General features: G+C 39.4%; 1 protein-coding gene across 1 annotated transcript in view; it reads left to right on the top strand.

The window, feature by feature from the left end:
- The window catches only part of LOC107567711 (neurexin-3b-like), a 172172-nt gene that overhangs the window by 69581 nt on the left and 77007 nt on the right, over positions 1 to 25584 (top strand). The window contains exon 6 of the mRNA XM_016253453.1: positions 24836 to 25137. Coding sequence (XP_016108939.1) covers positions 24836 to 25137 — 302 coding nt within the window. The remainder of the gene's footprint in view (positions 1 to 24835; positions 25138 to 25584) is intronic.

Below are 25584 nucleotides of genomic sequence, written 5' to 3' on the forward strand. Positions count from 1 at the left end.
TGAGTTTTAATTAGGGTTGGAGCTGAACTCTGCAGGGCTGCGGCTCTCCAGGACCGGAGTTCTCCACCCCTGCCATAGACCAATCACAACAGACTAGGCCATCTGACCAATCAGAGCAGAGCAGGCTCATGGAAAGGGGGGGTTTAGAGAGACTGAATCTTTGAACTGCTTTGAACGAATCGTTTGAGAATCGCTGGAAAATGAGGTGATATTAAATGCATATTTTGAGAAAACGAAAGCGTTTTTTGACCTTGCATGCATGTAATCCTATTGTAGGAGACTCCCAAAACAATATTAGGAATGGTAAAAATGACATAATAGGGGCACTTTAAAAGCTTTCTCCTATTTAAACTTGCAGCTACTGTACACGTAAGCGGTCTTGAATTCATTATTTACGTCGATATAAAGTTATTGCATATTGTTCAAACTAATCGTGATATCTTTGTAGGACTGTCGACTCTATAAATCAGTGGCAAGGGAAAGTGAATGCCCGGCGAATATTAAACCTAAAACTAATGGCGATAAAAAAAAGGTTATAAAGAAAATGCAGCGTTACGGTAAAAATGACATAATAGGGGCACTTTAAAAGCTTTCTCCTATTTAAACTTGCAGCTACTGTACACGTAAGCGGTCTTGAATTCATTATTTACGTCGATATAAAGTTATTGCATATTGTTAAAACTAATCGTGATATCTTTGTAGGACTGTCGACTCTATAAATCAGTGGCAAGGGAAAGTGAATGCCCGGCGAATATTAAACCTAAAACTAATGGCGATAAAAAAAAGGTTATAAAGAAAATGCAGCGTTACATTCTTCTGACATTTGTTACATTTGCTTGCCAGTATATAGTTTGCATCATCAATAAAGTGTATTCCGAGATCTGAGGTCTTCACTATATTTATCACTTCACTGTATATATCACTGTATTTGTTAATTGGGGCGCGTTACACATCGTTGGGATATCCTGGAGTGTGACGTAGGAGGGCAAACGCAGTATTACAGCACAACGTCACACAAGCCATAATACAAAGTAAAGGAAACGAAGTAACCGAAAGCAATATATGTCTTCCCCAGATGTAATGTTAGTTCTGTACATCAGCGTTGGGTAAAACAGCATTATAATCTCCTTTTCAGTAACGTTAGAGAAAGCTGCTTACATATAGGCTACACAGAGAAACGAGTAACAGCGATGATGTTGAATTAAACGTGAACACAATATTTTTTTCTGCATATTTATACTGGCTCTGATAATCATAACGTCTACTTACCGCTTGCTCCATTTCTGCAAATCAGTTTTTGTGAATGAGTGATTTGATCCACCTGTTGCTATGGTCTTCATCAACAGCCGCTTGCACCACCAGCAGTTGAGCGACTAACAGCAGATGGAGATCATGCATCGGTACTCTACTGCAATTCCTGCAGCTCCCGGATGTGCAATGCTGAATTTTTGCCGAATTTTAACCACTGAATTTGTGGAAGCGAATTTGTAAAGTGAAATAAAATGGATCAAAAATTGCCTGTTGAATATTATACATCGTATTTTTAAACATATTGAATATTTAGGCAATTCTTCCAGTGAATTCTGGAAGGTGAATATGAATTATTTAATTTTTAATTATGAAAATGTGTGTGAATTGTTTTGAATTGAAATATTCACAGCTTAAATAAACAACTATGTTAAAGTTCAGCCCTTAAAAATACAAGCCCTGAAATACAAGGCATTATAATGCAAACACTGTTAATACAATACATTATTTGTTTAGTTTTTGTTTCAAAGACATTTGCCATTATTTTTTCCCTGAATATTATACATCGTATTTTTAAACATATTGAATATTTAGGCAATTCTTCCAGTGAATTCTGGAAGGTGAATATGAATTATTGAATTTTTAATTATGAAAATGTGTGTGAATTGTTTTGAATTGAAATATTCACAGCTTAAATAAACAACTATGTTAAAGTTCAGCCCTTAAAAATACAAGCCCTGAAATACAAGGCATTATAATGCAAACACTGTTAATACAATACATTATTTGTTTAGTTTTTGTTTCAAAGACATTTGCCATTATTTTTTCCCATAATCTTGGATCACTGCTTGGCCAACCATATTAAAGCAGCAGCATTAGATCTTGTGTCAGGATTATTTGGAACAGTCTTTAACTTAAGTTTGGGACAGGCAGCTGATTAGTTTTTGGAACAGATGTGTAAACTAAATAAACAATCATTAACTTTCCATATTGTGCTGTACTAACCCAAAGGCTGCATGTTGAAAAAAACGATCTTTATTTATGTCTAATTAAATGTACATGCCTTCTTTGTTCATTCTTTTTAGCTCCTTCATGTTAGTTACACACTGGCCACATTTTACTTATCTATATTCTCATTTTAATTAAATTATGGAAACAAATATAACATGTTCATGTTTTAACTCAAATGAAGAAACAACAGTTCCCCTTAAGGAACTCGAGCTGCGTCGAACGCTTTGGGAATGCCCCCGGAAAGACCACTTTCTGACGTGAGCAACCAGGAAGCGTAAAGGCACATCCGGCAAAAGCACATTTTAGCTTCTTGCTCTTCAGCGAGCACGTCTTTGGTGTGTGTGTATGCAAAAGCACTCAGTCAGTCAGGAGAATCTTTGTATAGCTAGCGAGTACAAAAAGCCTAAATGTAAATCAAAATATGTGGCGAGCGGACAGCGTTTCAAGTCATGTGTTCCTCCCCGCCCACATTATCTCTCGGGGGGATACACACGATTTGTGCGTCGTCTGTTTGGGAGCGGGGCATGCACGTGCAGCCCTCGAGGGGGCTGCCTGCCATGATTGTGAGCTTCTGCTGCTACGTGTGCTCAGCTCCCGCTTGGCCGTCTTTGATGAAAGCGGCCAGGTTCGAGATCCTGCTGGGTCTGGCCCCGCCGTTGCTGAGGCACATCGGTGGCTGTTATCTTGGGGATCTCAAGTGGATTTAGCAGAGTGGTCCGAGACAGGCTCGTCCTTATCTCGGTCCTCACCTGCTAGATCTACGTTCCCCTCTCAGGGATCAGATACTGTCATCGAGAGGTTTCAGGAGGCGAAGAAGCAAGCTGCGGCATTCCAGCGTTTCCTCCCTCGCCACCCCCAGGTCTTTGGGACTGCTGAACGGCACGGCACGGGAAAGCTCACCCCCTCAGATGAGGGTGCTTAGAGCAGTCAGGTCGGTCGTCATCTGCTTCAGGGCACCGAAGTGGATCCTCTAGTGACACCAGAGGCCAGTCTCGAGAGACTGGTTCCCTTAGTACACTTTCTGGCAGCGTGGAAACTTCTGCCAAATGTCATACAATGGGTCCTGCACACTGTAGAAAGAGGTTGCAGAATTCAGTTCGGTTCTCGTCCACCTCACTTCAACAGGGTTATTCCTACATTAACCCTCTGGGGTCTGAGGGTGTTTTGGGCCCTGGAGAAGTTTTGACATGTCCTGACATTTGTGCTTTTTTCAGTTGCTAAGCCCTGAGCAGGCTCTGGTATTGGAACAAGAAGCAGAAACTCTCTTGAGGAAGGAGGCCATAGAACGTGTTCCTCCTCCCGAGAGAGAATCAGGGTTCTACAGCCGTTACTTCATTGTTCCGAAGAAGGATGGGGGGTTGCGTCCGATCATAGATCTGCATCTATTGAACCACGCTATCAAACTATTTTGGTTCAAGATGCTCACTATCAAACAGATTGTGTCTCAAATCAGGTCTGAGGACTAGTTTGTCACAATAGATCTCAAGGACACATACATCCATGTATCCATCCTTCCTCAACACAGCAAGTTCCTGAGGTTTGCTGTCACTCTCACCCCGCACTTTCACGAAGTGTGCATTGATGCTGCATTGGGACCACCTATATGAAAGAGCTGGGGTTACGGCTGAACGCCACGAAGAGTGTGCTTTCTCCACTACAGAGAATCACTTATCTGGGCGTGGTGTGGGATTCGACTACGATGCAGGCACAGTTGTCTCCTGCTCGTAACAAAGCAATTCTCACAGCCATGAGGGGAGTGATAGAAGGCCAGTCACTAACTGTCAAACACTTTCAGAGACTGTTGGGTCTGATGGCAGCTGTGTCCAACGTGATAACTTTTGGCCTGCTGTACATGAGACCCTTGCAGTGGTGGCTCTGGAACAAGGGGTTTTCCTCGAGGGGGAACCCGCTTTGCACGATCAAGGTCACACGGCGATGCTTACATGCCTTAGACATGTGGAAAAAACCTTGTTTCCTGTCTCAAGGCCGTCGCTGGGGGCTCCTTGTCGTCATGTAATGCTAACGACGGATGCCTTCCTCACGGGTTGGGGAGCGGGAGAGTGGCCGCTCTGCCCGAGATCTGTGGGGCATCTCATGTGGCACATCAACTACCTGGAGATGTTGGTCGTGTTTCGAGCTCTAAAACACTTCCTTCCAGACCTAACGGGACATCATGTGCTTGTCCGCACAGACATCGGTGGTCTCCTATATAAATAGGAAGGGGGGTCTGCGTTCACGCCCCCTTTACAGGCTGGCACACCAGGCCCTCCTGTGGGCACAGGGAAAGCTCCTCTCACTCAGAGAAGTTTACATCCCTGGATACCTCAATCAGGGAGCAGCCATCCTGTTGAGACAGGGGCTGAGGCCCGGGGAATAGAGGCTCCACTCTGAGGTGGTGGAGCTCCTTTGGAGGGAGTTCAGCCAGGTGGAAGTTGGATGCCATAGTGCAGACGTGTCCGAGGCTTTGTCTGTACACATTTCACCCGATCGCTCTACTCCCGGGAGTTCTGGAGAGAGTACGCCCGGACAGGGTCTGTCTAGTAGCCCCATTCTGGCCCGCCCGAGTATGGTTCTCGGACCTCGTGTCCCTTCTCGACGGCTCTCCGCTCGAGATTCCAATCAGGAGGGACCTCCTTACTCAGGCGGGGGGCACCATCCTTCACCCCCGCCCGGAGTTATGGAAGTTGTGGCCGTGGCCCCTGAAGGGGCACAGCTCATAGCATCCGGTCTCTCATCTGAGGTTGTTGAGACCATACTCCAGTCCAGAGCTCTCGCCATGAGGAAACTGTATGACTTGAAGCAGAAACTTTTCACTTCTTGGTGCAGACAGCGACTGCAAGACCCACTCAACTGCCCAGTTGGTTCAGTTCTGGTGTTTCTGCAGGAGCGATTCTCCACTGGGTTATCCCCCTCCACTCTGAAGGTTTATGTGGCGGCCATAGCTGCTTATCACGCCCTTCAGGGTGGTCAGTCATTGAAGAAACATCCATTAGTTACACATTTCCTCCATGGCACCCGGAGGCTGAGGCCAGTGCAGTGCACCAAGGTGCCCTCATGGGACCTGGCAGTGGTTCTGGAGGCTCTGTGCAAAGCTCCCTTCGAACCCATTGGAGATATCTCTGACAAGTTCCTCACGCTTAAGACAATATTCTTACTTGCTATATCCTTGCTGAAGAGGATAGGGGTACTTCAGGCATTCTCTGTATCGTGCCTGGAGTTTGCACCGGGCATGGCCAGGGCATTTCTTTACCCGAGACCCGGGTATGTCCTTAATGCTACATGCTATCTTGACACACTTCCCACATATTTTTTCAAAAGGGTGCTTAACTGTTTGGAAGCAGATCTCTTAGAAGTGGTGAACGCCTCACTTCTTTCTGGGACTTTTCCAAACTCCCTGAAAACTGCAGTTGTTAAACCCCTTCTGAAAAAGAGAAATCGTGCCCACTTCCTCGCCGGGTCCCATTGTACTGCAAGCCTTTTGTCCTCCTCCCTTCCAGGAAGCAGGCCATGAAAGACTCAATCTGCTCTGTCCAGTGCGAGCACTCAATGCTTACGTCCACAGAGCTGCCCAGTGGCGTAGGGCAGATCAGTTATTCGATTGCTTTGGTCCACCTAATAAAGGGGTTCCAGTGACCAAGCAAACCCTGAGTCGGTGGATGGTTGAGACCATCAGACTGGCCTATGAATCCTCTGGCCTCCAGTCACCTATAGGGGTCAGAGTGCACTCGACTGATTGAACATGATTCAATCATGGACAGTGGTTGCACGTGTTTGTACCATGTGATCTGGAAATTAATAAATCAAGTTATTAGCACATGTCTAATTTTAGTTGAGTTTCCTCAGTTTGCAGTAGTAATTCGTCATACATGAAATATCTGAGTAGAGATAATATGTTTACATCATGTAAAATCATTGTCCATGCAAGTTCATCCAAAGTGTTACAAAAACATTAGCAAGTAAGATATAACTTTTATTTACACATATGATGCGAGTTGTTGGTAGTTTAAGGATGGTACTGGGTGTACATCATGCACTAGCACTTTCATTGGAATCTCTTTTTAAATTAAAGTATTTTAGACCTTATAAAGCAGGTCCTCAACCCAACCACACACTCCACACTTCACCACAATGGTAACGCGCACAAAATACACCAATAGAAAGTATTTTAAAATGCCCACATAATAGAGCATTAGACATGAAAAAGTCTCCCTATTATCACATTTCACTAAAAAATGCATAAAATAACACTTTATTTGACATTTTCTCTACCAATATCCAGTACTGTGCAAAGGATGATTGGAAGTGTAAAGCTTATTTTGAGGTACTTGATTGAAACATGTTCTTTTAAAATTAAAACATCGAGTTAAGCCAAAAAGCAACCATTTCAAGTCAGTTTAACAAAATGCAGTCATGTTTGAATGACAAACCTGATACATGGTGTTAAATCAAAATGAATTGTTTAAAAAAAGTGAACAGCATCAAAAATCATTTTGAGTTCTCTCGTCTTGATGTGCTCGCCAGATACACACCAGACAGGGACTTGCTTGTATGGCGCAGTGGGTATTCTCGTTCCCAAAGCGATTGACGCAGCTTGAGTTCCTGAAGGGGAACGTCTTGAGGTTACGTATGTAGCCATGGTTCCCCGAAGGGAACGAGATGCTGCGTCTCCCTGCCATATGCCCTGTGTCCCTGCAGGCACTCGCTTCCGCAGAAGCTAACATGTGTGCTTGCCGAATGTGCCTTTATGCTTCCTAGTTGCTCACGTCACCCTGTTCGTGACGTCTCGCTTCTCTATTGGACTGATTTCACACATGCTTCAGAATGTGGTCTCGCGGGGGGTGTTCCCAAAGCGTTTGATGCAGTGTCTCGTTCCCTTTGGGGAACCATGTTTACATACGTAACCTCGAAAAGTTTCTTAAATCATAGTAGCACAAATGTATACATGAACAGGTTAAAATGCATAGCATTTTGAATACTTAGATTTTAATTTGAAATGTTTGTATTTGTGACGAATATTAAATAATGTGGTCACTATTTGACACAAAGCACACTATACATTTTTAAAGGGGTCATCGGATGCCCATTTTCCACAAGCTGATATGTATCTTTAGGGTCTTAATGAAAAGTCTATAACATACTATAACATTATATAACATTAAAATTAGAAAATAGAACGTAAACATACATTTTAGGGGGGTTATCGCCCCCTAAAAATGGCCTAGTGACGCCCATGGATGCAGGCATGTTTACATGAGTGTTTTTGTAGCCATTTTTTCTGTCAAGCACTTTACCATCTGACTAGAATGACCATTATTTTCTTTCTCCTCATCTATTTGTTCTGTTGTGATATGCCTTGGGCTGATGCTGTCATGAGGTTCACAGCAGCACACCTCCACCTGGGGTACACCTGGCCTCACTTCACCCTACCTTAACACAGCAATATATTTTAAAAGTTTTAATACAGTAGCTCCTGCTCTGTGATTGCTTTTAATTGAGCTTATAAATTAAATTTAGTCATATAAATTAAATTTAGTCTAAAATGCCTAATTAGAAATTGACTATTTTATCCAATATTTACGGGTCAGTGATGTATTTATGTTAGGGTATCATATGTTTTACATGAGGGCTACTGTTTTGTGTGACGCTGCCTATGTAGGATGTTTCAAATCAGCCCCTAATTAGCTTCCATTGTTGGTTAGGATGCTGTCTTAGAAATATGCTGCTTGTGTAGGCCGTAGACAGCAAGGCAGCTCACTAGTTTTTGGAAAAGGACCATTAAATGAATGTGTCAGTGGAATATTTGCTTTCAAAAGAGCTTGTATTTGGATGGCATCTCATTAGTAGAGCAGACCATTTCTTCTGTATTTGCTCATTTTTCTCCCTGTCTCTCTTTCTCTGTGAGCAGTCCAATTTCTCATAATCACAGCTATTTAAGAGACAGCGGAGATGATGTGAAAGTGATGGATAATGTTGCATTTGTGTACTGTATGTGTATATGAGACAGAACATTATCTTCATAATCCTGCTTGTGTATCAGTACTTCTTTATTCACACTTTTTTATTCAGTACTTAATTTTTACTTTCACAATCTGTATCTCCACTAGCTAGATATGATATTTTGTTAATATAATAATAATTATAAATTATTTTTATAATTATTTTTTTAACACACTTCTTTGGTGTTGGTGTAGAGTTTACATTGCTCAAGTGAAGAGACTGCTAACTGCAAAGACACATTTGAATTCACTGCAGAAATGCAAGACATTAAGGAATAAGCCATTCAATGCTGTTCAGTGCAGTGATTTTACTAGGTGTACTAAGTGTTAGTCTTAGGCATGGCGCGAAGCAGCAACAGTAAAATAACAAGACACCAAATAAAATAGTTCAAAAAATAGTTACATGTAGTAATAGTAATCATATCTTAATTACTTTTTTATAATAATATTTGTAGAATTGTAATTGCAGGATATGTATTTGCAACTTGACATTGAAATGAAATAATTGCTCTCACAATCTGTAAATATGCATTTTTTCAGTGGCATGTGGCTTGTCCAATCAGAAAACCTAAATTTATCTTGATTTATAAGGCAATTATAAGTTAAAACACTTCATTATTAAATTACTTTAGCTGTGTCTCATTTCGAAGGCTGCACCCTCTGGAGGTTGTATTTGTCAGCCACATACGTCATTGAGGACTGTCTTATTTCAGAAAAGCAACCATTATAAAATTGACTGTTATTCCTTGTGAGGCGTAAATGACTATAATTTATTTCTTACTTTGGAATATAATGGTTCCTATTCTGAAATGAGCCTTGATGACTCTTTCTTACTTTGGAATATAATGTTTCCTATTCTGAAATGAGCCTTGATGACTTATGTGGCCAACAAATACGACCTCCGGAAATGAAATTATCCTTTCTTTCTGTAAATGTCCTGCATGGTATTCTTTATTTCTGTGTACTCTTCTAAATTTAGAAACCTGGCTGAGAGAGCGTTAGCCCACACAATACAGGGCTCTTCTGCCTTTGTAGAGCCCGGAGGTCACTGCGCCCTTTTCAGAAACATGGGGGCAGATAAAGCCCACCCCTTATTTGCCATTTGCCCCTTGGAAACAAGAGGGCAGAGTCACATGTGAAGAGCGTGCTAGTCCTCCAGCACGCAGACCTGAGAACAGCTGTGTGAGTGTGTACCTCCATATATGTCAAATCATTGGTGTAATCGCTTGTGCATGTGAAATTAATACTTTATGCTAATGTCTCTGTGTGCCTGCAGAAATCACAAACACTGCACGCAAACACTGACTCTGTATATGCACAATACAAGCCACAAAATTAGCAAATGTATTTATTTAAGTAGATAAATAAATAATGCACAGTCAAGTAGATATATAAATAATATTGGTCACGTAGCACATAATGTATTATTATATTAAATGTATGCAGTCTGTATATTAATAATTCAGAAATTCAATGTAATGATGGTTGTAGCTTTTGACTTGTTATTTTGAAGATGATATTTCAGACAATCACTGATGGAAAGGATGGCCCCATGATTAACCTCAATTAAAGTGCCCAAGTGCTCAGAGCAGTGATGAATTATGACCAATTCAAAGGTTACCCCTTATTGTGGGACTGAACCTTTTGAACTTTCACTTAGCAGCTGAGATCTTTAAAGAGGTTCAACCAAAAAAAGACAATGTTATGACACAAAAAGGAGCATTACACAAAAATGTTTCATCTAAAATATATTATGCAGTACAAAAATCATATTTGATGTTTAATGTAGATTAATAAGAAGGGGATTTTAAGCCAGTTAGAATTTACAGTGTGTGAGGATAACCAGCAAAAATACAGCAGAAATACTGTAGAAACAAATGTATCAATAAAATGTCCATTTGCTGGTTAGAACAAAAATGTGTCAGTAAGGTTTAAAACTGATATTTACATTTCATTAACATATTATATTGTATGCTTAATAAGCAATATTGCCTGAGGGGACTATTAAGGGACACCCAGTATAACTGATTTCAGGTTTTGCAATCGTTTGGTGACTTTTGTTCCCAAAAGTGTCGAACACACACACACACACACACACATGCTCTTCAGTTCTTATCTTTCACTGAGAAGCACCACTGTCATTTTTCCATGTCTGCAGATGCGCACATGCACATACACAGAGACACACAGTGTTGTGGCCATGGGCGACAACTAGTTCCAGCTGGATTCAAAGCTACGGTGATTTGTCTTTGAAAACACAGCTGTAGATCTTTACGATTCCTCTCTTTAACACTCTTCTACATTGTGCCGTTACTGTTTCCACTTCCCTGTCACTAACTCTCAGGGCATCAGCTACAATACAAATGAAACCTGAAGTGAGCATGAGAGAGTCTGCTGAGCTTTAGTTGTTAGCATTTGATGTTTGCTCTGCTCACCTATGTGTGCAATAATGTTACAATATGAATTTGGACACAGTTTTGAATCAACAGCAAACCTGTTTCTGGCCTACAATTTACAATTGTTAAACTGAGCCTGCTGCATCATCTGGCATGCATGTTACATAACACATTTTCTGCTTTTGTAATAATTAGTGGTGTTTTCTAAGGCAAGCATCACAATTACTTTAGCTCATACTTAGGGATGTATTTAAAACCTAGATACATTGCTAAACGCTGCATTGTTGCTATGTCTTTGGTTTGTTGTGATATACATGTGCCCTTATGTCTTGCAAACCTAACCATGGGTTTTTGATGATGTTTTGAACTTATTGTTGCAAATTTGACTGGTTTATTAAGTCACGCATCTTTCTGTGACCAAAAAAAAAAACAAATAAGAAAATGTTGATAGAAAATAAAGCTTACATGTATGTTTGTGTGTATATATGTACAGTATATATGATGGTGTATATACAGTGGGGCAAAAAAGTATTTAGTCAGCCACCAATTGTGCAAGTTCTCCCACTTAAAAAGATGAGAGAGGCCTGTAATTTTCATCATAGGTATACCTCAACTATGAGAGACAAAATGAGAAAAAAAAATCCAGAAAATCACATTGTAGGATTTTAAACTAGTCTTACAAGTTAGTAATCTTTTTTTCTTTAAGGCTGGTTATCTTTTTTATTTGTTTTTATTTTAATTTATTTTTTTGATTACATAAAAACGATTAGTCTAAGTTTAAGTTGACTAGTTGGTCAAACTAGTTCTTAAGTCACTGTCATAACATAGAGGCTAAATCTTTTGCAACTGGCACCTGAACAGCAGCTAATTTGACCTTTTGAACTACTGCTTGGAAAAGCAGCCCTCTGGCAACCACAACACCATATAAACTACATTAAAAAATGCTAAGAACCCTAGAACTGTAGAATACCTTAATAACAAACCACCCAGAACAGTGCTTTGCACAGGCACAACTTGTGTGGTCTGTTTATTTGTATAAATAATTATATATACTGTATATATATATATATATATTATGTTTGGTATTATGCAAGTATGTGATGTAAGGGAAACAGGTCAATTTAGCTCAAAGGGAATCATTTAAGATTTTAAAGGGAACTCCACCAATAATATGTAAGGACATTTGGACAGAATCACTGTTTTACGGCTGATCACTGAGACGGCCAGCGATTCATTGAACGAGCCATATGACATCAATTCAGCAATGGATATTTATATCCAAAATATAGTGAAAACACCATTAATTAGCATAGTAACAAGATCGGCAGTTTAAGACATTAACTTGTGAGCACAAAACACGAGATAGTCAAGTCAAGTCAAGTCAAGTCAAGTCTGCTTTATTGTCAATTCTTCCACATGTACAGCACATACACACAGAGACCACCAGGGGTGAGCAGTGTTTGCAGACCACAACAGCATCGCGGCACCATGCCTCACTGGTGTAAACACAAAGCCCTCTGCCGCGGGTCTTACCTCCCTCGACGTGAGCTCTGTCCGCTCGGTAGCATGTGAGCTGATCGAGATGAATAGCGCAGTCCGGAACGCTGTTGTTGAGCCATGTTTCCGTGAACACAAAAACACAACAGTCTCTTACAGTCCTCTGAGTTGAGCGTAGTAGTCGGATGTAGTCCAGTTTATATAAGTCCAGTTATTATAACCATATCAAACTGGCAAGCTGCTTAACAGACTTCGTAAGCATGAGAGTTTTCTTTCAAAAGCCATTAAAATAGGGATGTTTACCATCTTTGGACTGGCACTGTATATTGTAAAGTAAAAAAATAATTTCTAAAAATGTGGTTCTGCCGACATCAAGCAGAAACTCACGACTGTATGCGCGCTTAAAGACAGATAGACGCGACGAATACGTACAAAAACACTGCGACTCACAAGACAAAAAACACGAAAACACCTTTCTGTCGGGAGAGAGAGAAGCCGCAGCGTGTGAACGCGCCGCCATCTTGCTACATTGCTACATACTTCTCTTTTCAATATAAATAAGGCTTTATTGGATAAATCTAAGACATATAAACTAATCTAACACACGCATTCACACACAAGTTGCAGAAAGAGAGAAAGTGAGGAAATAATTAGTTTAAGAGAATGAAAATGTGAAATCCCAAGTTTACAACATTATGTGCAATTGCATAGATCTGAACAACCATCAATCACTTAATTAACCCTCGCATTGAGTTTGCTCAATGAGGTTTAAATTTATATTAAATGCACCAGTTCAGCTAGGATCTGGAGGTACTTGCGTTCCTGTGTGCTGGGTTCCCTTCCTTGTCTGGTTGCCGAAAGGGGTTTCCCGCTTTTCTGATTGGCTGGAGGTTCAGTCTTGGGAAGCCAGTGGTTGGGCATTGGCTGGCGACGCGGAGCTGTGGTCTGCAGTTGAAGGGTAGACAGCACTCATGCGGCGTTAGGCTTAACTCAGAACACGAAACTCTCAACGGAAAATAAAACAAACTAAAGAAATAGAAGTAAAAAGAAGTGATTGGAAGAAATGTTTCAAGCATGAATTCTCAAACTCACACATACCAAATATGAATACGACCCCAAGCTATTCAATAGTTATTAACAATACATACACAATAAATGATGAAGACATGATGGTTAAACGTGTGGGTTACATACATAATATGGAGTTATGTATAGCAATTATTAGTTGCTCACCAGTCCTTTTAGTGTCATTTAGATGCATATTTACATGGAAATGAAGTTTATTTGGCATTCTGTGGACGTAAGGATACGTTCTGTGAAGACCAGAGAGGTTAAAATGTCTGTAAGGAATTTTAGTCTGTTCTCTGTCGTGAGGTGGGGGAAGTCAATTTACGGGGCTTGTGACTGCGTTTACTATCATGTGCGGGTCATGTGGTCATCTCTTTGACCATTTAATCTTGATTACTTGCTCCAAAATTGACAATCTCCTTGGAATTGTCAATAAGTGTTCTTTTGTTTAAATGCTGTGAGCTACTCAAAGCTGCTAGTTGGTTCAGGCTTGGGGCCTGATTTATGAACATCCTGTTGTCTTGGGCCTCTGTGGAATTTGTCTTATGTTTCAACCATGTTTTGACCAAATCTTAGATTGTCTGATTCGGTCTGATACCCTACAGTGATGTAATTCAATGATGCAACACTTGTTGTGTTTGTTGCATTGACTGTATGATGTAAAAACATTTTAAAGCATCAGTAGGCCTGAGCTATAGTTCATCCTCCCTCTGTGTTTCTTACTGTTTGGCAGCTCAAAGTCTCATGTTTTTTGAGTCCTCTCTGTGTGGTTCCCACATTTACCTGTTAACCTTTAACCTCTCCCAGCATGGCAGCTTGCTTTAAGGTGATAAATATTCCACTGATTGCCGTCAAGCGTGTCTATGTTTCAGAACATTGATAGACAGGGAAGAGAGTGAAGTAAACAGTGCTTTCCACAGTTTATCTCAAGCATGTACTATAAGACAGAGGTTTGTCATCATGTTCACATGAATTATGTTGGCTTGACAAAGCCAATATTCTGTTTTACTATTAAAACATTATTTCCCCCCTTTATTTGAAACCAAAAAATGTAATTTTAAAATTGTAACTCCTTTCTCCTAGGTCTTTGAATCTAAATCCACCAAAGTCAGCACAGACATTGAAACTATTCTAACTAAGTGTCTAATTGTTTTAGCGGTTTGGAATTCCGGTGTAAGTGGTGTATTCGTGAAATTAAAACATATATAAATAGTATATATATAGATACAGTATATATATAAATCTCAATCTGACATAATGGCATCATCACACGGTGCAGCTGATTGATTCTTTTTGCATCAGCAGCTAATGAACTAGCTGCTCATTCAACACTTAGCTAGTGCTTGCAGTAGCAGTTGCAGCACGCTTCAGAAACCCTCTACCTTCCCCAGCTCCACCAGAATGGATCTGCTATGGGGGTGATTCATGTATGCTATATGGGGCTTATTTCATGTATGTCATATGTGCAAAATAATAATTAAGATAAAAAAATAACTAAAAAAAAAAATAAAATAAAAAATATATATATATATATATAGATGCTTGTATGTTGAATGTTAGATTTTCTTATATTTGCTTGTCAAGAGTTATTCTTTGGAGTTATTCTGGTGCAATTTCACAACCATTTTTTTGCTGGTTTTGTGTTTTACTCTAAAATAATTTTAAAATTCTGCACACAGTTTACAAATGGTCGCTAGATTTAAAACTAATGCACAATTTGTTGTAATGTCCTATCTCACAAGAGCGCACACTAGAAGTGACGGTGATGGATGCTGACCGCACATTAGCTATGATATGGGGTTTTTGTCGCAGATTTAAAACATGAAAGGGTGACGAGCTTCAGCGTTTGGCTTTAGCTGCATTCTTGTCAGTGGATGGAAGGGTTTGGATGGAAGGAGACAGGACAAAAACAAAGAGGCTGCTGGGATAGACACTGCTCACGTCTCTGCCTTGCTGCTGACAGCAGAGATAATGGCCAATAAGGCAGTGCACCGTTCTAAATGAATGATTGGCTCCCAGTACAGTCAGTCATGCTCCAGGGAGCTCTGCTTCACCGTCAAGGCCAGAAGTGGGAGGGGTGTAGGGTTGGTGGGGGGTGTCAAGGGGCAGAGACAGTCAGAGATAGAGAGAAGCTGTAAGGAGGGTTTGGTCTGATGCAGTGGCATGAGATGGACTTCTGAAATGAGGAAGAAATGTCCCCTCTCTACATAATCCAATGTAAATTCATGTTTAATTTGTTGTTTACATGGTTTCCAGAAAATGGAAGAGCATTCAACATGTTAAACAATTAATGCATGTCTTCAACCTGCATGTAAATACCGTAATAAGGGATTTTCCTAGCATCTTCACAATTCAAGCTTCATTTGCAAGTCATCGAGGCCTACTACTTCTACAGGCAATGTGCTAAATTACATTATCAAGAGCAGCGGCACTGAATGAGTAAGGAGCTGTTCACACAAGATGCATTCTTGCATTCAAAATCAGCTAGAGGAGCACAGCAGAACTGAAAAAGCATTTGTGTTGATATGTGTTTTTAAGGTTCTAAAACTTTTATTTTTTTTGACACAGCGACTGTAGATGTATATGTATATATTTCAGTCCAAGAGTTGCTTGCATGGCAGCACAGAATTCTGCATCCTGTTTTTGCTGCTCTACAAGAATTGTACAATAAAGGGTTATATATTTTTGCTTTACTGTTTATTGGTTTTATTTATTGATTAAATATCTGTCATGTATAGCACCCACATATTTCTAAGAATTACATTTGACTGTTGGACGTGATGCAGGTTATGCAAGACATTTTTTATGCAAGAAATTTTTGGCAGTAGGACTTTTTTGCAGCCTGAAATAACATTGCACTAGTTGCAGACTCTTGTGCTGGTAGAATTTTAATTTGACTTCAAATGTGTGCTAGCATCATCAGCCCACTTGACCTTGAGTAATATTTAACAGCGGCACTAAGTGGGCAGTTTGGACTGAATGTGGTAAATTATGTAACAGTCACTACAGATTAATTTTTCGCATGAATTGCTGCTACATCACATTCATGTTTTTACTACTTTAGACGATCCTGTTTGAGGTTTGGTCGTCACTGGATCCTAAGGAGAGTGTGTTAACGGACTGAAATCTTTGCTATCTGTCTTACACCGAGCTTGACCATTGCTGCATGGCACCCAGCTCTCTGCATCACTGCCTCTTTTGATGGGATTAGACTCCAGGGACCCTTGCACATCCCCACCTTACCCCTGTCAGCCGTACGTTCATCATTCACCGTGCAAACCACCACCCTCGACACCTGTCGAATGGCAGAGCTCAGCTGGACAGGTGGGCTGCTTGCCTCTAACCAACCAGATGACAGTGTGGTGGTGAGCCATCAGACCAGAATGCTGCACTAAAGGCAGCACTGCAATAATATGACATCAGAGTTGAACAGAGCTCATCACCATAAAGAGAATCTTATTGACATTGTGTCTGCTTAAAGGGGAAGCAATCATTTTTTCGATAATTTTTTCACATAAAAGCGAAAATCACCCTCTTGTTGTTCCATCTTTCTTTCATGGAAAAAGTAAGAAAAGAAAAAAAAAGAAGTATCATAAAAGTGATCCATATGATGAAGTAATTTTGGATAAAAGCATCTGCCAGATGAAATTAAAAGTAGTGTTAATCTTATTTAATGGTCCTGAGTTAATTTAATGTAAAAAAAAAAAAAGATTAATAAACTGTAACAAATGTACTGCTTATTGTTAATGTTAGTTAATGTGTTAATAGGACCTTAATGCGTTACCAAATAGTGATATATGTAAAAAAAAAAATTCTAGCTATTCATTGTCTTCCAGCCGTACTAGAGTGTGTAATTTTAAAGGGGTCATATGATGCCCATTTTCCACCGGTTGATATGATTCTTTAGGATCTTAATGAAAAGTCTGTAACATAGTTTGGTTAAAATTTTTCAATGGTAGTGTAAAAACACCTTTTTTTACCCTGTCAAAAACAGCTCTTTTCAGATCAAGTCGTTTTTGTAGCATTTCCCTTTAAATGTTAATGAGCTCTGCTGACCCCGCCCCTCTCTTCCGAGCTGCTCTCAGAGAGACTGTTTAATTTAGCTGCATTCATCGTGAAATTTGCTAATTAGCACATTATTAGGAAAGGTGATTTGCAAAGATTCAGCTCACTTAGGGCGGGTCTGAGGTAAGACACCAGTCCAGTCTGTGCTGAAACGCTACTGTCAATCAAACTATCGTGGGAGGGGCCTGCCTGTGTGACGTCACACAGATTGAGAGCGGCTCGATTTGAGAAAGGGGAAAACATTTAACCAGATTTAAAAAAAAACATTGGGTGGATTTTTATCATTATAGGGTGGTTGTGTACACACACTGCCAACACACATTTCAGTTCAAAGAACTTGTAAAAGTGCATGTAGCATCCTATGACCCCTTTAAATACAGACACTAAAGGCTCTGTTCTAATGTTTTCTCACACTAACCAGAACCCTCAACTCATGAGCGTGTCATCAGAGATGTTACCAGTTTGTTTATGGTTGAATTTGACACAACAAATCATGGCCAGCATCATTGCTTTCTGCCTCTTACACATCTTGTTTTCCACTAGGGTTGCATTAGCTGGCAGGTTGGTGTACGGTCACCCTTGAGACCTGCACACTCTCATTCACAGCACACCATTTTTGCACATGACTGATGCTAAGCTCGCTCTTTCCGGTCCTGATTCATCAGCATGTAGGAGGCTTCCAGAATCGCTTCCCACTCTTAAGTCGTGCTCCGGCATTGTCATGCAGAAATTAGCCTTCTATTTTTAGCTTGATATCTGCAGTGCGTTGTGTTAGAGGATGCTGGATGCAGTTTGGAGGCACGGTGGGGCACGTTACACCGCTGGCTGCTGCCACTGAGGATTCTTCACGCCACATTACCGAAGCCAGTAGCGGGCCTGCTTCCTAGATGACTAAATCTGTAGCAGCATTAAGGGTGCAAAAACAACCCTCAGACAGACGGAAAACACATACTGACAAAGAGCTTCAAATGGTGACTTCTTTTGGATGGAATATACTGTATGTTTTGTACAGATTGATGATATGTGTCTGCTGAAGCCACATGATTTTAACTCATGTTTAATGAAGAACTACACTAACCATAATTCTGAAGAGCCACCAATCAGAGTCGATGTCAGTGTTACCATGGAAACAATACACCCACTCTGGGAAAGCTTTACAAATGACATAAGTCCCACTACAGTCTTAAACTACCTAGGTAAAGTATTTGAATATAACCAAATAATTTGCAATAAACATGCTTTCATTAAGTTTTTAATGTTTTGAAGAGGTCTCTTCTGCTCACCAACCCTGCATTTATTTGATGAAAAACACAGTAAAAAAGTAATATTGTTAAATGTCATTACAGTTTTTGCAGAAAATAACTGTTTTCTATTTTAATGTATTTTAAAGTGTAATTTTTTTTCCTGTACAGGCCAAGCTAAATTTTCAACAGCCATTACTTCAGTCATTAGTGTCATGTCATCATAAAGAAATAATTCTAGTATACTGATTTTCTGCTTACAAAACATTTCTTATTGTTATCAGTGTTGAAAATATTTGTTGTCTAATATTTTTGTGAAATACCTCTGTAGTCTGGAACAGAGGTGGACAAAGAACACAACTCCATTACTTGAGTGAAAGTACAGATGCTGCTGGTCAAATATTACTCCATTACAAGTGAAAGTTGTAAAGACAGATTTTTACTTAAGTAAAAGTACAGAATACTTGCTTTTAAAAGTACTAAAGTACATTTTCAAAAAAAAAATGTTATGTCAATGCACTGATTTGTTATTGTTGCATGTAATAACTTATGCCTCTGAAGCATGAATGAAGAGTTTATGGAATGGTGAAAACCTAGAAACTAAACAAGTGAGTTGACCACAAAAAAATATATATATTAAAAAAATAACACCTCTACTCCCACCCCAACAAAAGCAGCATGGTAGTGATCTCACACAGCTCTGGCAGTGTGTGCATACATCTACGTGTACCCATTCATCCACATTTCAACCAAGTGGACAGTGAAATTGCTGTAAATACAGACTGAAATGAAAAAAAAATCAAACCTTCTTTAAAACCCAGCAACACAACTTTAGCTGTATAACTTTACAACAGAAACACTGCTTTAACAAAAAAGCAAAACAGCAAGATTTAATTGACATCAAAACAAAAATGTAAAAAATGCTGTCTAATCGCTCTCGCGGTACTTTGATGTCATGCACAGAGTGGTTTGTGCAGTGCTGCTTCAAGTCAAACATCTACTGTGCTTTGTAAAGAGACGCACAACCGTTTTTCTGTGGCTTTATAGGTAATATTTTAATTTACACAATTTTACAAAATCAAGCAATATTGTGTCTAATAAATACCACAATATTAACTTATTATTATTAAATTGTTGTAAATAAATATCACATTTGCAACTGGTCAGTGTTCAGAAAATGCTTGGAAATATCTTCATGTAACCCTACAAGAGTGATTACTTATAGAATGTCTGGAAAAAAAGTAATGTTTTAGAGAAGAAAAAAAAAATCACCCACTGACTTTCAAAGCTGCTACATAGTAACGACTTTCTACTTTGAGGGCCTTGACAGAAATGCAGTGGAGTGAAAGGTACGATATTTGTCTTTCAAATGTAGTGAAGTTAAAGTCATAAGTTTCCAGAAAAAAATTATACTCAAGTAAAGTACAGATGCTTCAAAAGTGTACTTAAGTACAGTAATCAAGTAAATGTACTTCATTTTTTGTCCACCTCTGGTTTGGAAACAAGGTTATTAAAAATGTTCACCGTTACACTTTTTGGGAAAATGTTGGGAAATGTTGCAAGTCAGATTCAAACTTTCATTAGTTCAGAATCAGAAACACAAGCCATTAATTTGACCTCCTTGTTCAGGGTTTTTCAGGGTGAAAGAGCTCTCTCTGGTGGTAGCAGGGAACGGCTTTAGTGCTGCCAAGCCAAATGTCAGTGCTGAGATCAGGGACATGTAAATGAGGTAGCTAATTGCCTGCATTGGATTTTGAAATCAAAGCTCGGTACACTGAGCTGCAAACGGAGCAGTGGAGAAAAACTCGCTTCCCCTGCGAGTGACAATCAATGTAAAATGAACAGAATGCAAAGCAAGCACTGTTTCTTTCTCTTCCACTTTAGCAGATCATTATTCTATTTCAAATACTGCAGGGATGTGTTGATCTGCCTGGTGAGGAAATTCAACATTGATTTACTCTATCAAGAACCCGATTGCATTCATTAATTTAAACAGGTAATAAAGCTAATATTTGCCTTGCTCCTGTGTACTGTAAAATATTGCTTTGATTTTACAATATTTAACAGGATTTATTGCAAAAATAAATAAATAAATAAAGTGTTATAGAACACAATCTGTTATTTCAAATAACATTTTGTTCATAAAAAAAAACTAACTGAGTGCATTGCAATTTCTATTTCAGCACATTATATATATTGCCTAAAATTATTTATTTATTTATTTTAGGTAAGTCACGATTCCCATGCAGTCTTAAGGCAATTGACCACCTCTGCACGCAGACGTGTCAGTGGAAATAACTTGTGTAAGAGCTCTCTGAGTAAGTGACATCGGATCAGGCCCTCTGTAGATGACCCTGATAAGGCTGAGTTGAGATGTAACTGTGATACAGGATTGCTGGAGAGACTCTGTCCCGCCTGGAGACCCTGTGAGATCACATGAGATCAGACGTTAAGAGAGACTGCTATGGAAAAACAGCAAGTTACTGATACGTGTGTTGACCCATCAAAGCTATGGGGAAATCTAACATCAAGTGTGGCCCTTATGAGAATATTCAGATTATTTATTTTTGCAGCTTTGACTAAGCAAATATGAGAGAATTAATTTCCCTCAGTACCTCTGAATCAATAAGTTATTGCTTTTAATATTTATTCTGCACAACCTTGCATCTCCTTAATGCAGTAAAAATTTAGTCAAAGTAATAACACCATGTTTCAAAGATATTGGAAATCCATATATGGTTAGGCCGATTTGTAATGTACTTTATTACCTTAGAGGAAACATCCCTCATGTCTGTTCTGTGTGTTTGGCTGTGTTGCTGAAGCTCAAAAAAACAAAACACATTTTTAACAATCATCAATTTTTTGTCAAGTGACTCATTATGTAGACCACTGTAGGCTAGTTAACTGTTAATCAAAACCTGTTATGCAAATAAGCATGTCTATTTAATATCGTAAGTAAGGCTGTAGCTATCGATTATTTTAGTAATCGAGTATTCTACAGATTATTCCATCGATTAATCGAGTAATCAGATAAGAAGTAATTTTTCTTTATTAAAGAGCAATACTAGATACACAAGAGAAAATAAGATAGGTCTCTTAAAATAAACAACTAATTTGCATACATTAATTACCATTAAAACTAAACCCATACAAATGCATACATAATATTTTGTTATTTTAAACATGAAACACTGAATTCTGATATTTACAATTATTTTAAAAATGAAAAGATACTTTAAATGTGAAATTAAAACTGTCAATAGGTGGCAGCAAGTCACTGTTAAAAAGTGAGTCATTTCGACTGAACCAAATCATTTGAACGGTTGATTCATTCAGGAACGAAACACCGTCATGTTGCTCAAAGACACAAAACAGCGCTGTGGCTTTGTTTGGAATTATTTTTTGTTGGCGAAATAGAGCACTACATGCAATAAGGTGTCTAAAACGTAAATATCTTATTCTTAAACTTGTTTATTGAACTGTTGCATAAAATCAGTAACACATTTGTAATCATGCTTATTTTTAGAGGTGAAAACTGGCACTCTTCGTGTGATATTGACAAACTTTCTTTCTGTGGTATTTTTATGCATAACTGTATGGGGGGTGTGTGTGTGTGTGTGTGTGTCACAGAGAGAGAATGAGACGATCAACATAAATGGTGCTTAGTCTTTCACAAAACATATCAAACTTAGGGACCTCAAAACTAGCCACCATATTGATTTACGGTCTTCGGTGCGTTCCAAACAGGATATATCGCCCTCCGAAGGGCACTTCGGAGTGAAAACAATCATGGCCCCCATATTGAAGAGTCGTTCCAAACCGAAGTGCTTAAAACTGGCCACTTCAAAGGGGCCCGTCAGAATGAAGGATTTCGAAGGGGACAACTGATGGACTCTTTGGGCTCCCATGATCCTTTGCGCAGATTCTTTGCATGATGACGGCGCCTCTGTGTGGGCACGTGATGATGACGCAGAAGGGCACTTCAAGAAACAGTTGTTTGGTCCCCTACACCCTTCAACCCTTCGAAGCTCTCACTCCGGAGGGTAAACCCTTTGAAGGGATTAGGGCATAGGGATGTGCCCTTCCGAATAGAACGCAGGGCTTATGTCCAGTGTTTATCGGGTTGTGCGTCAGTAATAATGGTCCGTGGGGAAACACAGTGTTCCGTGTGTAGTTACAGTAAATGGACTAAACGAAGCCTCGAGGCAAATAATTTGCATCTATGATTTTTTTGTAGGAAAAGGAATCGTTTCAGCCCTAATCATAAGCTTGTGTGGTTGGTTGTGTTGGCCTTGTGAAACAAGTGAATTAATAATCTTGTGAATACTAAAGCTGCCCAGTTTGAAAATGATTTTGTAGAAGGCGAAATGTGCAACACTATGGTACTAGACGGAATTGCTGATTAATGCTGTGAAACAAATGGTATAAATCCAACTCTGAAGGGCACTTCGTAGCGAGAACAGTCATGCTATACTAAAGGGTCATTCCAAACTAAAGCCTCATCAAATTGCCCTTCGGAATGAAGGATTTTAAAGAAAAAATTGTGCAATGATTCTTTGCACAGGCTGAATTGCATGGCAAAGGCACTTCCTTAATTGGTTGGCAAGGTGACAAAGAAGTGCATTCCAAGGGATAGTTTTTGGGCCCCTGCACCCTTCATCACTTCGAAGCTCTCACTCTGGAGGGTAAACCCTTCAAAAGGATTATGATATAGGGATGAGCCCTTCAGAATGAAATGCAATAATAATCACCTCCTGTATTCCACTGATTGGACAAACAGATCGGTTGAGCCAATGCTGCTTGTTGGACCAGCCAGGATGCTCAACCAAATCAAGCAAAAGTTGTGCCTAAAATGTTATACTGTATAAAGTATTTTCTATGAATGCGTAGTATACAGTAAATGCAATCTGGATGTACTATGTAGAAGGAAGGTAGACATTCAAACACAGGGAATGTTTTGAAATCCACATACTAATGCCAGGATTACGCTTCTCTGCATATTAAACTGGACTAGGAGAAAGTATTTTAGGTAGTTTCACCTATAATCCACCCATCCATCCATTCTTCAAACTGCTTACCCTATATAGGGTCATCGGAATGCTGGAGCCTGTGTTTCACCTTTAATGATAATCTAATATTGATTGTGTCAGCCAAAGTGTACATATAGCAATAATGAGGTAGATAAGGATTTGTGTATTCGTATATTCAACAATTTATTAAATATAATGGTAAAACAATTGTGAATTAAAGTTTCTGAGAAGCTATGAAGCTCTGACTCCAGCTTGTCTCAACACACCTGTCTAGAAGTTTCTAGTAAACATATGCACCTTGATTAGATCTAGGCACAACATAGAGCAAAAGTGAATTCGTGGCGACATCCAATCCAAATTTAAAATCTGTTTTATAATTGTTCCATGAGCTTGATTTGCTTACTCAGGCTTTCATTGTTTCATCGTAGCTTAATATACACATCCTTCACAACAAGCTTCTCTTACCCTCTCCTCTTCATCTCAGTTTTATCTTAAGCTTTCCATTTCATTTTTTTTCCTTTCTCTCTCTCTTTCTCTCTCTCTGTCACTCCCACAACCCCATCTTACTTCTCTGCTTTCTTCCTATCCTGTTTTCACTTGTTCTCTCTCCTCCCTTTCCTTTCTGTCCCTGTAATTTGCTCAGAGGGGAGCTGACAGTGAGTTCTGATACATCCTTTGGCAAGCCAAAATTCTAGGGGAAGAGAACAGTTAGCATGAAAGAAACAAGCCCTCGCAGATTTATAAAGACATTCGCCATTGTTCTTCCTTTACTGCAGGGTAATTTGCAAATAGCAATGTCACACTTCAAATGTTGGATACGGAAATAAGCTTCCTCTGCCAAGAGGCACTGGGGATCAAATCATGAAAAGCACTTGAGGCCTCATCAGCAGGACATTTCCAGAAAAAATATAAAGAAAACGTCCAGAAAGGTTATTTTTTAAATGGTTACATCAAACACAACACTCTCTGATTCCTTATTCAGACAGAATTTGAGGTGAAATTGAAGGGTCTTTGCGAGGGAGTGCCAATGTGAATTCATGGTATGCTGCTTCACCGCTCTGACAAAGCTCCCACAATCCCACTCTGTCTGCATCTACCTCAGAAAGTCACTTCAGGGAAATCTTGGTTTTAACACTGACAGAACTTTTTCCTTGTCTAGGACAGAATGATCGTTTTTAATGTTCATTGTTCAAAGAACAACTTCAACGTTAATTTGACCAATTTTCAAGTTCACTTATTGAAAACAAATTAACATTGTCATTTTTTTTCTTGATTGTTTTCAGCACGCGAGGACAACGTGGCAACATTCCGGGGTTCGGAGTACTTCTGCTATGACTTGTCTCAGAATCCTATCCAGAGTAGCAGTGATGAGATCACTCTGTCCTTCAAAACTTGGCAACGCAACGGTCTCATCCTCCACACGGGCAAGTCGGCTGACTACGTTAACCTAGCGCTGAAAGACGGTGCCGTTTCGTTGGTCATCAACCTGGGCTCAGGAGCCTTCGAGGCTATCGTTGAGCCTGTCAATGGAAAGTTCAATGACAACGCCTGGCATGACATCAAAGTGACACGCAACCTGAGACAGGTAATCACTAGACGACGGCTGCTCTTAAGACTACTCACAGCTAGCTGGAGAACTAGTTCATGTTCTAATTCAAATATAATTATGTTGCAGCTGATTTATAATCAGATTTTGTTTTTTGGAACTGTCACTATTTAATTAAGACTGAATTTAGTTGCATTGAAATTTGTTAACTAGTTTCCTAATAATGAAAGAGTATGTTCCCTGCTGAAAAAAACAATAGATACCACCACAAAATGTGTAATGGTTTTACTGGTTATAATGAGACTTGTATTGGTTTTAATGGAAACTGTAATGGACCCTGTGTGTCTCTACTGGTAATTGGTCACCTTCTATTGGTGGCTTGTTAAAACCAATAAATCCTAATGGAATATGTCCCAAAACACAGTACAGAAAACCATTTTTTAATGGTTAAAAGTTGATGGTTTGTAATGTTTTAATGGTATTTGT

Source organism: Sinocyclocheilus grahami, unplaced genomic scaffold, assembly GCF_001515645.1.
Source record: "Sinocyclocheilus grahami isolate Dianchi unplaced genomic scaffold, SAMN03320097.WGS_v1.1 scaffold1182.1, whole genome shotgun sequence".
In the NCBI taxonomy this organism is placed as follows: Eukaryota; Metazoa; Chordata; class Actinopteri; order Cypriniformes; family Cyprinidae; genus Sinocyclocheilus; species Sinocyclocheilus grahami.